This window comes from Theropithecus gelada, chromosome 9 (genome assembly GCF_003255815.1).
Source record: "Theropithecus gelada isolate Dixy chromosome 9, Tgel_1.0, whole genome shotgun sequence".
Lineage (NCBI taxonomy): Eukaryota > Metazoa > Chordata > Mammalia > Primates > Cercopithecidae > Theropithecus > Theropithecus gelada.
Window position 1 is genome coordinate 89755114 of NC_037677.1, and position 13824 is coordinate 89768937.

The 13824-nt window shown below is 43.3% G+C and overlaps 1 protein-coding gene across 2 annotated transcripts in view; it reads right to left on the reverse strand.

The window, feature by feature from the left end:
• The window catches only part of MYOF (myoferlin), a 171706-nt gene that overhangs the window by 49476 nt on the left and 108406 nt on the right, over positions 1 to 13824 (reverse strand). For both annotated transcript variants that reach the window (XM_025396191.1, XM_025396190.1), the window contains 5 exons: positions 11138 to 11301; positions 8715 to 8829; positions 5875 to 5980; positions 4258 to 4403; positions 777 to 950 (listed from right to left, as the gene is read on the reverse strand). In XM_025396191.1, the coding sequence (XP_025251976.1) occupies positions 777 to 950; positions 4258 to 4403; positions 5875 to 5980; positions 8715 to 8829; positions 11138 to 11301 (705 nt within the window). The remainder of the gene's footprint in view (positions 1 to 776; positions 951 to 4257; positions 4404 to 5874; positions 5981 to 8714; positions 8830 to 11137; positions 11302 to 13824) is intronic.

Genomic DNA, 13824 nt, shown 5'->3' on the forward strand with positions numbered 1-13824 from the left:
AGTGACTTCCCTGAAGTCGCTTAGCTGGAAAGCAGCCGAGCAGGAAGTGGGAGCCAGCCCTCCTACCTCGAGTCCAGGTTTGCCAAGCCCTGCTGCTGAAAGAAAGGGGAAAAAAGGAAAAATGTAGAGGATAAATAGGGAGTAAAAGGATGGGATAAGGAAGAGAAAGAGCAGCAGTAGCAGAGTACTGTGGGGTCAGAGTGCAGAAATACAAAAATAGGCTATTGAGAAATGGCTCCTGACCACCCTATTATTTTAGATCACCCCTTGCCATTCTCTATTCCTTCCTTCCACCTGCCTGCTTTTCCCCGCTGACTTCTTTACTGTGCTTCCATATGTGCTTCCGTATTGCTCTCTAATTTTGTGAGCTAGCCTTCTGACTTCCTCCCCTTCACATCTGTATCTTTATGAATATATGTATGAATATTTTGTTGAACAGTTGCAGTTTCCAAGATATGATTCCAGGAACTTGTGCCTGGGATGTGAATAGATGTTATCTGAAACGAGGGTCCTGGAACAGACACATTTGGAAAATGCTAGGTCAAGCAGGTGTGTCGACAGTAGTATTTCTTAGAACACTCCTGTGTTAATGGTCTATTCATTCTACATGAGGTAATGAGCACCCAGGACATGTGGCTTTCCCTCAACCTGTGAATATTTGCCATCTTATAGTACCAGGCTTACAGGGACCTCTATGGAGTTGGTAGTGCTGTACCCAACACTCACATATTTTCTCTATACCAATATGATCTGCGCTCTGGCAACCTAGTACTTACAAGAGCACCTTCAAGTTTAAAGATGGCAGCTGCACCATGTGTTTCTGAAGGAGCCATTTTTCTCCTCCAGCGTCTGCGGCGGAAGGTATCTGAACTACGTTGTTTCCAGTGAAATTTCCAGCCAATTAAAGAAGCATATTCCCAGCCCTCTTGGTCTTCCAATTCCTCCATGGCCTAAAACAGAAGTAAACATGTTGATGATGATGACGACGACGATGATGATGATGATGATGATATTCCTTTTATTGATAAAACAGGTTATTTGATCAATCAACAGATACACAGTATTCAAAATCTACTCTGTGCCAAGTACTGAGCTACAGCCAGAAATACAGAAAAGAAAAAGCCCAGACAGGACGTCTGCCTTGCAGAGCTGATGGACTGCGGTAGTGCGGAGAGATAACCAGACAATGACAGCACAGTTGTGGGCATACCTGATTTGGGGGTGGGTGAAGCAAGTGGACTCTTTCCCAAATTGCTTTCTGTTTTCTCACTTCATTAGTTCACAAAAATGTTGCTATTGTGATATAGTGTGTAAAACATTAGCATCTCCATTTTACATATGTAGGACAAAAATCAAATGCCCCCTCCCAGGTTTAAATGTCTTGCCTGAGCTAATAGCTGCCATAACTAATAATTAAGTGATAGATCAGAATATGTTATTTCTGTAATAACTAATACATTCATGTGGTACTTTTTAGCTTAAAAACTACTGATCTACCAGTGGTATCGGTTTTCTTTTTTTTTTGTTTTTGAGACAGAGTCTTGCTCTGTCGCCCAGGCTGGAGGGCAGTGGCCGGATCTCAGCTCTCTGCAAGCTCCGCCTCCTGGGTTCACGCCATTCTCCTGCCTCACCCTCCCGAGTAGCTGGGACTATAGGCACCCGCCACCTCGCCCGGCTAGTTTTTTGTATTTTTTAGTAGAGACGGGGTTTCACCGTGTTAGCCAGGATGGTCTCGATCTCCTGACCTCGTGATCCGCCCGTCTCAGCCTCCCAAAGTGCTAGGATTACAGGCTTGAGCCACTGCACCCGGCCTGTATCGGTTTTCAATGTTATATTCTATTCATTCAACAAATATGAATGCCTGCTATGTGACAGGGATCGTGTTAGGGGCTGAGGACGCAGTGAAGAAGAGATAGGGTCTTTGCTTTCACACAGCTGACATTTTCACAGCAGAAATTTGATTTAAATACCTTAAAAGTATGACTGGATTTAATAAATGTAAAATAATATGGAATAATATTTCAGATCTGAGAAATGAGAGCTCCATGTGGGTAACTATTGTTGGGTCTATTTTTTTCACTTTGAATAAATGTGAAATGCAGGTTAAGCATAATCTTGTACCTGACCCTCTAGTAACATAAATAGCAGCAGTGAAAATTTTCACATAGCCAAGAGTAAGGCAGGTTAGGAAACATGATCAAAGTCTCAGAAATACTCCTTAGTAGAGCCAGGCCATATCCTGAGCCTTCTAACTAGTGGCTCAGTGTTCTTCCCACTTCAACTTGGTGCCCTCGTGTGGAAGGAGAGGGTTCAAACACCTTCAGAAACTTCTCATCCCATCAGCCTGGGATAATTAAACAATAAAGAGATATCCATTAAACTAAGGAGTTTCTGCACAGCAAAAGAAACTATCATCAGAGTGAACAGAAAACCTACAGAATGGGAGAAAATGTTTGCAATCTATCCATCTGACAAAGGTCTAATATCCAGAATCCACAAGGAATTTAAGCAAATTTACAAGAAAAAAAAAAAAACCTCATTAAAAAGTGGGCAAAGGACATGAACAGATACGTCTCAAAAGAAGACATTTCTGTGGCCAACAAACATATGAAAAAAAGCTCAACATCACTGATCACTAGAGAAATGCAAATCAAAACCACAATGAGATACCATCTCACACTAGTCAGAATAGAGGTTAAAAGGTCAAGAAACAACAGATGCTGGTGAGGCTGTGGAGAAATAGGAACGCTTTTACACTGTTAGTGGGAGGGTAAATTAGCTCCACCATTGTGGAAGACAGCGTGACGATTCTTCAAAGACCTAGAACCGGAAATGCCATTTGACCCAGCAATCCCATTACTGGGTATATATCCAGAGGAATATAAATCATTCTGTTATAAAGATACATGCACACGTATTTTCACTGCAGCACTCTTCACAATAGCAAAGACATGGAACCAACCCAAATGTCCATCAATGATGGACTGGATAAAGAAAATGTGGTACATACACACCATGGAATACTATGCAGACATAAAAAGGAATGAGATCATGTCTTTTGCAGGGACATGGATGGAGCTGGAAACCATTATCCTCAGCAAACTAACAGAGGAACAGAAAACCAAGCACCGCATGTTCTCACTTATAGATGGGAGCTGAACAATGAGAACACATGGACACCGGGAGGGGACCATCACACACTGGGGCCAGGGAGTGGAGGGAGGGAGAGCATCAGGATAAATAGTTAATGCATGCTGGGTTTAATATCTAGGTGATGGGTTGATAGGTGCAGCAAACCACCATGGCACACATTTACCTGTGTAACAAACCTGCATGTCCTACACATGTATCTTAGAACTTAAATTTTAAAAAAAAGACTCATTCATTCATTAGCTCATTTATTTGACTAGATTATTTACTGGGAGCACATTTCTGAGTTAGCAAGGAAGATACAAAGATGACTATGGCTCAATTTTTGCTTCCAGAAGCTCACCATCTAATAAAAATAATGTCATAGTACTTACCAGAGTTACCCATTCTGTGGAATAGAGAGAGTTCCTGTTTGGACTTAGCTTAGCCTGGGTTCCAACACCAGCTTTGTCACTTACTAAACATTTGGCCTACAGCAAGTCTATTTAAACTCTGTGAGCATTATCTGTAAAATGGGCATAAAATCCAAACCTTACAGACTATAGATGATGCATATTGAGTACCTAGCATTAGAGAAAGCCACTTCTATACCTGCCACTTATTATTATGAGTGTTATTGTTCTATGTATTACTATTCTATTTAAAGCTTACAATACCCTAATTAAAAGGTATAGATATTATTCCCATTTTGCAGATGAGAAAGAAAGGGAATTCAGGGTTTGAATCCTTACACATCTTGTTCCAAGTCCTGAGCTATTACCGCTACTATATTACGCTGCCAAAATAGTTTCTGTTTCTTTTAACACCTTTTTAGCAGTTCTCAACATTTAGCCTGCCTGGGAATCACCTGGATGGTTTACTGAACTACAGCTGGCTGGGCCCACCCCCAGGATTTCTAAATCAGTAGGTTCGGGGTGGGACATTTCTAACAAATTTCCAGGTGATGATGAGATTGCTGGCTGGGGTGGACTCACTTTGAGAACCGCTGAGTGCAGTATTAGGCTCTGGATTTGTGAGTAGTTGCTGCAGAAATGGCTAGTTAGCTGGGACTTTGTGGTCAGGAGGGCAGAGCTCCCCAATCCAGCTCCCTTCCCTTGCTTCTCTTACCCTTGCAGTGCTTGAAGCAGTCTGTGTTAAATCTTTCTTGCGTTTTCGGACCAGCCTTCGCCGTCTATGAGTGTGGTACATTTTCTCTGCTGCAACCCAGGATTTGGGCTTATGATCAGGAGGAATGGTGATTCCATATTCCCAGCCTGGAACACAGTTTGTGAATGGTTACCCAAAAGAGATGCATTTGCCAGATCACCAAATAAACCTCCAGGAAACATTCGGTCACTCTTCCTGCCCCCAAATGTTCTGTACTATCGTGACGGAATGCGTGGCTGTTTTCACTTTGCTGGGATATTCAGCCAAACAGGATACAGCCTCATTCCCATTCAGCTCCTCAAAATGCTTCCTTGGTGACCATGTTCTCCCCCACTTTTAGGCTTCCAGTCATTCACGGTAAATGAGTGCACTTAAGAATAAAGCACAGTTCAAGAGGCAGGAAGAAACACCAGGTATGCGTGTGGACTGTGCAGTTGCACAGCCTGGGTTCAAATCCTAGCATCGCCACATCTTGGCTGTTAACTGAATAGATTTCCAGCAAGTTGGTAAACCCACCTATGGCCCAATTTCCCCACTGTAAAGATAAAACACACCTTTTGATAGGGTTACAGTATTTTAACGCTATCAAAATAACATTTGCGAAGCATTAGGGTCATACTTAGCCCATAGTTATTGCCCAGTCAAATACTAACGATTATTCTAAGATCTGGTGTGTGCATTGAGATCAGCGAAGAGCTTACAATTGATTTGAAATCTTCTGGGTCAATGCCAGTTCTATGCACCATGCATAAAGAAAGAAATGAATCAGATTTTCTCTTTTGATAATTCCAAATGCTATTGTTCACTTAACTTTAATTATGGTTCAGAAAAAGACACACACCAGAAGCTGTATCAATAGTCTGCATCATTGCTGCACAGGACGACTTTAAGGGTAGTTTACAGTTCTCTTGTCTGAGTCAAGGGGGCCCTGAATGTGATGTTCCCAGGGAGGTTATGGGGTGTGGTTAGAATAGAGAAAATCTTGACTCCAGCTCCCTCCCAAATTCTCATCCTGGATCCCCAAGCATCTCAAAACCCAACCAGTTGGCCCCATCACCTGATGTTTTTCAGCCCTGCCCACTTAGGACTTGTCCATACACTTGCCTGTCCCTTGGATTCTACATTTGATTAGTCACAGATGGTGCCACATGACCCAGATGCCACAGACTAGTGGTCCCCAACCTTTCTTGCACCAAGGACCAGTTTCATGGGAGACAATTTTTCTATGGACAGGGTTGTGGGGTAGGGGAGGATGGCTAGATTCCCACAAGGAGCACACAACCTAGACCCCGTCACGTGCGGTTCACAATAGAGTTCGCACTCTTAGGAGAATCTAATGCTGCCGCGTATCTGACAGGAGGCGGAGCTCAGATGGTAAGGCTCCCTTGCCTGCCACTCACCTCCTGCTGTGCGGCCCTGTTCCTAACAGGCCATGAACTGGTACCGGTCTGTGGCCCAGGGAGCTGGGGACCCCTGTCGTAGACCAAAGTGAGGCCCCTCTCTCCCAAGCAACCTTTACCCTGATTAACCAAGGCCCTGCTGCAGAGCCCTGATCAGGTCACAGATGTACAATTTTACCTTTCTCATCCACCGCTCTATTTATGTCATAAGACCATGCATCATCTTCCCATTCCCAACCTGGAGGACAAGTCAACTCGCTGGGCGATGCTGCTTTGTCGCCGTTCTTACAAAACAAAAATAAAAACAAAGAAGAGAGGTAAGCCATAATGTCAGTAAGATGCAAAGGGTCCGATATAGTTCCTCACTTAACTATGGCATTCACACCTTTACTTAGATACCATCTTAGAGATCCATTTCACTCAGAAAAATCTCTAATCTTTATTTATTCACAATTGCTAAATAATAATTAGTTTAAACTACCTTTTGTTTTTACTATTAGGGAAATAGTATTAGGTTCAATCACGTGAAATTGCTGTTTTTGTAGGTTAAAGTGGTTGAATCTCAGCAATTTCTCATGGTTCAACTTAATATTATGAAATGGTGCAACTCTCTTTATGAGGGGTTACATGGGAAAGAACCCATCAGAGAATGGGTAAAACATTAAAGACACATGGTTGTTTGTTTGTTTGTTTTGAGATGGAGTCTCGCTCTGTTGCCCAGGCTGGAGTGCAGTGGTGAAATCTCAGCTCACTGCAACCCCCGCCTCCCGGGTTCAAGCAATTCTCCTGCCTCGACCTCTTGAGTAGCTGGGATTACAAGTGCCAGCCACCATGAGTGGCTAATTTTTGTATTTTTAGTGGAGACGGGGTTTCACCATGTTAGCCAGGATGGTCTCGAACTCCTGACCTCATGATCTGCCCACCTCAGCCTCCCAAAGTGCTGGGATTACAGGTGTAAGCCACTGCACCTGGCCTGTTTTGGTTTCTTGTTTTTTGTTTTTGAGACGGAGTCTCGCTCTGTCACCCAAGCTGGAGTGCAGTGGTACGAACTCAGCTCACTGCAAGCTCTGCCTCCCGGGTTCACGCCATTCTCCTCCCTCAGCCTCCCGAGTAGCTGGGACTACAGGTGCCCGCCACCATGCCCAGCTAATTTTTTGTATTTTTAGTAGAGACGGGGTTTCACCATGTTAGCCAGGATGGTCTCGATCTCCTGACCTCACGATCCACCCACCTAGGCCTCCCAAAGTGCTGGGATTACAGGCGTGAGCCACCACGCCTGGCCCTGTTTTGTTTTTTGTTTTGTTTTTTTGTTTTTTTTTTTTGAGACAAAGTTTTTCTCTGTCACACAGGCTGGAGTGCAGTGGCGCGATCTCGAGTCACTGCAACCTCCCTTCCCAGATTCAAGTGATTCTCCCACCTCAGCCTCCCAAGTAGCTGGGATTACAGGCACCCGACACCACATCTGGCTACTTTTTGTATTTTTAGTATAGATGGGGTTTCATTATGTTGGCCAGGCTGGTCTCAAACTCCTGACTTTCAGTGATCCACCCACCTCAGCCTCCCAAAGTGCTGGGATTACAGATGTGACCCATCACACCTGGCAGACACATGTTTTTGAGTACAGGGAAATGCTACTGGAGGTTCATAATGTTAATCATACACAATTGAGCAAAATTTATGTGAAATATTGACTTAAGTTTGCATAAAACTGAAGAGAGTTATGAAAAGAAAGCTACTAAGCGAAGGAAAAAAAGGTGGCCCATAAACATGAAAAAATACTCAGCTTCACTTTAAGAGAGTGAAAATTGAAATAACAACAGGATACCACTTATAATATGTGGCAAATGTTATAAAGTGGGACGGATGGTGAATGTTTAGGCAAACAGGCTTCTCGTATTTTTGTTGAAAATATGAATTTATAAAACCTTTTTGAAGGTTATAAAATTTTAGCAAAATTTTATATGCATTGAAACCTAGACCAAATGCAAGGATCTTCCCTACAGATAAACTTCCATAAACATACAAAAATGTATGTTTAAGGATGTTCACTGTTACATTGCTTATAAAAACCAACGACTCAAAACCAAAAGCACCTAAATGCCCAGAAAGAGGGGATTAAATGAATTAGAGTAGGTACATATAATAAAACATTCTGCAGCCATTTTTTAAAAGCTCATAGATCTATATGCATTGATATAAAAAATGTCCAAGATAATTATGTGAAAAATACAAGCTATGAAACTGTGTGTACAACACAATTCTATTTAGGCAGGGAAAAAGGAAGTTATATACTTGTTTATGAACAGAAAACAGACATCAGTGATTATCTTCGGGGAGTGGAATATGGATTGGGGAGAAGAATTACTTTTGATTTCCTTTAACGCTGCTTGGATTTTTTAAAGACAGAAACATTTCATTTGTTACAATATTAAAAACTAGGCCAAGCTTGGTGTCTCATGCCTGTAATCCCAGCGCTTTGTGAAGCTGAGGCTGGAGGATTGCTTGAAGCCAGGAGTTCAAGACCCGCATGGGCAACATAATAAGAACCCATTTCAACAAAAAAATAAAAAGTTATTCCGGCATGGTGGCATGTGCCCGTAGTCCCAGCTACCGGGGAGGCTGAGGCAGGAGGACTGCTTGAGCCCACGAATTTGAGGTTAGAGTGAGCTATGATCGCACCACTATGCTCCAGCCTGGGAAACAGAAAGAGCCCATCTCAAAAAACCCTCAAACAACAACAACAAAACTCTAGTTAGATAATAATAAAAATTTACCTAAAAAATTTGCACAATCCAAACTATATCATGTTTCAACATCTAGTTAAATAGGCCTCCTTTCTATTCTAAAGAAAATACTTATTGTGGCACTTGTGTGGCTTAAGCTGTAAGTGGAAGACTCTGCAGAACATAAGATGGAGCAGAGGAGAGGGTAAAGCCCAAGCCAGGTGGCTGCTGGGTTCCCCACAGATCGCGATCAGAGGTGACAGGTGAGAGTTTCTCTCCGGAGCAGGCCACTCACCGCATCCGTGTAGGTGTCCTCGGCTGGCTTCCAATCTCCCCCCGGGTAGCGGCTCTCGTTCTGATAGACTTCATCAGTGAACTCCGTGTGACCCGCATCTGCTTCAGTCAGCAAGCTGCGGGGCGGGGAGGGCTCGAGTTACCCAAGGAGACCGGGTCACTGGCAGCCTCCGCGATTGCCAACACTCAGGAAGCATCTACACCCTGGGAGTGGTACCACTTCCCTCCTCACTTTACCCCTGTTGGTTCTGACTCCAAATTCCTCTTTGTACTCATCGCTTTTGACATTCCTTTGAAGAAAGGGCCTGCTGGAACAATGTGACCTAAATCATAGAGACCTCCTCACATTAGCAAGGTTGCTCCTTCTCAGTAATGAGGATGGGGTCTGGGAAACCAGTATTGTGGGCAGCTTCTTACAGAGACCACAGACAGAGCCTTCCATGTTTCTGTTGCAGTTCGGGGCTGCTCAGCTTTTTCTCAATGAAACTCTTGGCTAACAGTTCAAAAGAAAAGGGAGCTGTCCCCACTATTTTTTAAAACAGTGGAGACAGTCTCATGAAGCCAAATGCGGCTTGCTAACACAAACTGAAGGGAGGAGTTTAAGTTTTCTGGAGAGTTCCTAGGTAGACAGCCAAACCAGGTCATTTAAGACTGCAAACTCCATTTGGGCATTTGGGAAATCCATACGGACTCTCTGCCATGTTAATTTTCCTCTTGGATTTGGGATTCTTTGGACAACCCACAGAGGAAAGTTACAGAGGTTTCAACTTTGACTCAAGTCTTCTGCCAGGTAACCTACTCAAATGAGGGGGTTTTTCCTTCATTGTTTCTGCATCTTTTCTCTGCTGTATTCTCCCCTAGAATCCAGCACAGGAAAGGAATCAAAAAGCAAATAGTCCCAATCATTTATATAAATTGGGCATCACTTCTCCGGGCCTCAAAAAAGGAGAGTAAAAGCCCTGACTGCTGCCTCTAGGATTCCATCCAGCCCTGACATGCTTTGACCTTCTGCTTTTTCTGTCACAATTTCCCTATCCTTTTCCTGTCCTCACTAACCTTCCTTCCTTCCAGCCAATTCAAACCCGATTTTCCCTCCCCTCACTAATCTCCCCCAACTCCACCCAGAGCAAGCTGCCTGAATTGAAAGCAATCACAAGCAAGCAAGCATGTTTGAGTCTTAAGAGAGCAGTATTTTTGCTTCCCTCCCTCCCTCCCTCCCTCCCTCATGCCTATGCAATCACAGGAAATGAACAACAGAGAGACCAAACTCTAGTTAGAGGCCTTTAAAATTCAACTTCACAAGCTTCTTCCCTCCCAACTCAAGGATGCTGTCATAAGATGGCAAGAAGAGGGAATGCTGGTTCTAATGTTGTTGGCAGCATTTAGAAAACAGGCTACAGTGTCCCCCAGACTCCAAGGAAACCATCTTTACCACCTTCTACTGTCTATTTTTTTCTTTTTAATAACAGCTTTTGAGATGTAGTTCACATATATGGAATTCATCCACTTACAGTGTACCTCCTACTGCTTCTTGCAGACGTTCTAGCATAATAGTTGAGTAGTGGTTTTGGTGCCCATGCTAGACTTGGATTCTAGCCCCAACTATATCATTGACAAGCTATGTGCCTTTGGACAAGTTATTTAATCTCTCTAGATCTCAGTTTCCTCATTTGCAAAGTGGAGATACTACTACTACTTGTTGGGAGATAATTCTCTGCGAGTCTCTTGTGTTTCTGCGCATCTTGCGAGCTCAGGCACCGACTACCTTTGTTATGGGCTATCTTCTCAAAGATGTTGATATGGGGCACCCTGAGATAGTGTCTCTCTGCACAGCAAAGGGCCAGCCTGCTTACTGCCCATTATAAAAAATGCAAGTCCCCTAAGCTTAGAGTTCTCTCATATAACTCAATCCACTGTGTGTACAAGTGTCATCTGGCCCTCTTCATGTCACTCTGTGGGAATTGGGGCATGAAGAAGTCGAGCAAATATTGATACTCTGGCATTGCTATTGCTGTGGGCAATAAAGTTCTTTTATTCTAACCCAGGAGTCATGTGCCGGCATCTGTGAAACTGTCACGGGAGACCTTGTTTGCTTGCAAGTAGTGTCAAATCTCAGATCCTTCTTGCCACTGCCTCCCTTGTAGGGCTGTAGTAAAGATTAAAGATGATGCCAGTGCCCAGCATACTGCCTGACACGGTCAAGCATAATAAGTTCTCAAAATGTTAGTTACCAGGTGCTTTTTATATTTGCCTGTCTTATGGTGGAACATCTTTCCACTTGCTATAAATTTCAATGGACTTAGTTTTGCTCAGTGGGTGTTACACAAATATTATCAAGAATGATGATGGAGATATAATATATCTAGCAATTTCTAGAGAAAGATCTCATTGCTATCCTTTTCACTCAGAAAATAGACAACTTACCTTCTTTCAGGATCAACTATCCACTCTCCTTCCCATTCCCAGCCTTTTGGAGGCAGAAAAAATTCCCTCTTGAGTTTTATTTTTCCTGTGACATCAGAAAACTTATGACGTCCTACTAATCCAGAAGTGCCCCATTTTCCAAACATGAGAGCTTGATTTTCATACTATTAAAAAAGAGATAAAATTGGAGAAACGCCATCAGAGAGCAAAAAATAAAGCTAGCACATACATTTTCAAGTTAATTGAGGACTTAGGCTAGACAACCAGAGAAAACAGAATAAAGCTTTATGCTCAGAAGGTATGGACCTAATCTGAGTTGTTACTGATTATGCAACTTTGGATAAATCATTCACCTTTCTAAGACTCAGTGTTCTCATCTGAAAACTGAGGATAATGCTACCTCTCCTATAGAGTCGTTCTGGAGTTTAAACGTGCAAATGATTGTGAACGATACAGCATCCTAATTGTCTCTATTATAATTTTGAATGGCTCAAGATAGTTCTGCGAACCGTATCTTTTAAATACCTATGAATGTCCTCAGCTTATGAATGAGCAGATTTTATAAAATTTATTTGTAAGTCTACTGCTGAGAACTTGGGGCACATTTCCCTGTAGAAACAATATACAATTAATGCTGCCATTTCCACCAAAAAACCCATCTGAATCCTGAAGGTCCTTTAGTACCCAGCCCTTATTGGACCTAAAAGTTATGAGCCTTCATTCCATCTGGAGTGTGGCAAGGAGACCAGGGCCTCTCTGGGAAGCAGGCTGAATGGCAATGGCACACTCTGGCTTCTAAGGCATCCTTTCCAAGTTAGAATCTATAAATGCATGATGATCTGCTCTTCATCATGGCAACCACGGAGAGGGTAGAGATTTGCCAGTGTGGTGGGTGTCCCTGTTTGGATCCAAACTAGAATTTCCAATTGTCTGCTGATGAATCCACTGAGATGATTTGCATAAGCCATACGAAAGTTTTCGGCTGAAGGAGAAAGGAGGAGATTTGAGTGGGGGCCTGATTAGGAAATTGGAATCAAGAGGACACAATAGTGCCTATCTCAGATACTGGCTCTCAGCCTGGAGGGGAGATGCGCTTCGGGCAGAAAGTAAAGGAACTGTTATCCTAAGGGACCTTAGGGCTTGGGGTCACATGACATGGACACAGAATGGAGAGCAAGACTTTCCTGCTGTTCTGCTTGGAAGCCAGCATAGCTTTAGTAAAATCCAGGCAAAGACTTTGGCATGGACAAGAGGGTATCAGCAGCAGTGGAGATGGGAGCCTCAAGTGGCTTTGAGTGCTGTGGCTTTAGTCAGCAGGACTAGGGCAGGACAGTAAGAAAAAAGTACTCATGAGCAAGCACATGTGAAGCACCTCAAAGACTCCCAGAAATCTCGGGAGGAAATTTTGTAGAAAATTAAGTGCTAGTATTAGCACATGAAGGCAAGAGCCAGTAAAATTTCCATTATTATTATGAATGTGCCTCTGCTTGTACTCACAGGTGAGTCACACAGAACAACAGAAATGGGTGGATCATCTCTCTACATGAGTTGAAACTCAGGCTTCACTCTATGCAGGGAAGGATCCGAAAATGGGAAAGAGTGGAAGGAAGGCCTGGGCTGGTCGATCATTGCTCAGGGCTGCTTTCTCCAGGTTTAGACCCAGCCACAGAGCTGGAGAGCAGGTGGATGCCAAGAAATCCTACAGGAAGGCAGGAATGAGCCTCTCCTTATATATGCCATGAAGCCCCTACTCCACACGATCCGGCTGCCTGGACGTCAACATCCTCCACTCAGGGCCTCCCTCGTGGCCTCCAGCACACCCTCTATCTTCACTAGCACTTCCAAGCCTGAGTGCGAGGGCTTGTGTGTTTCCCACACATTCCACTGTTTCTTAAAGTGGTCCCCACTGTCGCCCCATGTTGGAATCACCACTGGTGCTAATCCCTAACCTAAGCTACAGAATCAGAATCCCCAGGGTGCCCCTGGAGTCCGCATGCTTAACAAGATACCCAGTTTTGCAATCATTGCAATAGACTGTGAGATCCTTGAGGACAAGGCTTGGCTTCTTCATCATCTTCAGCAGCTGGCTACCTGGCTCAGTGCCTGGCATGAAACCACCACTCCCTAAAAGCTCTGATGGACAGATGGATGGATGGAGGGAGGAATGAATGATTGGGTGGACAGTAGGATAAATTGTCATCATTTATTTATTCATTCAATAAACATGCATTGGGACCTATTATGTGCCAGGAACTGTTGAATTAATAAAAAGTAAAAATAAAAGATGGTCATGCCTAGCAAGCAGATCAGAGCCACAGTCCTGAACCAGCTGCCAGGCATAGCGGTGGGTAGCAGGACCAGATTTCTAGATTAGCTAAAATGATGACAGCCTTCTCCTCATTGATTTGAGCATGAAGGCCTATGTGTAGAGCGGTGTTCATCTGAAAATTGTCAGAAGAGACCCACCAAATACATCTAGCAAATTTAAGTCAATAAGCACTTGAGTTAAAAATAGTATTAAAAAATCAAAATAATTCTACTTTTAGCTGTAAACGTTTGTGAACATTGTTTTCATTGGTTTAATTGTAATGAGACTTTTCATTAACTAGGTGGATTTTAAGCTCAGTGAAAGTTTTACAAATTATCTCTATTGTTTTTGAAGTATTCAGGCAGCTTTTTTTTGCTCC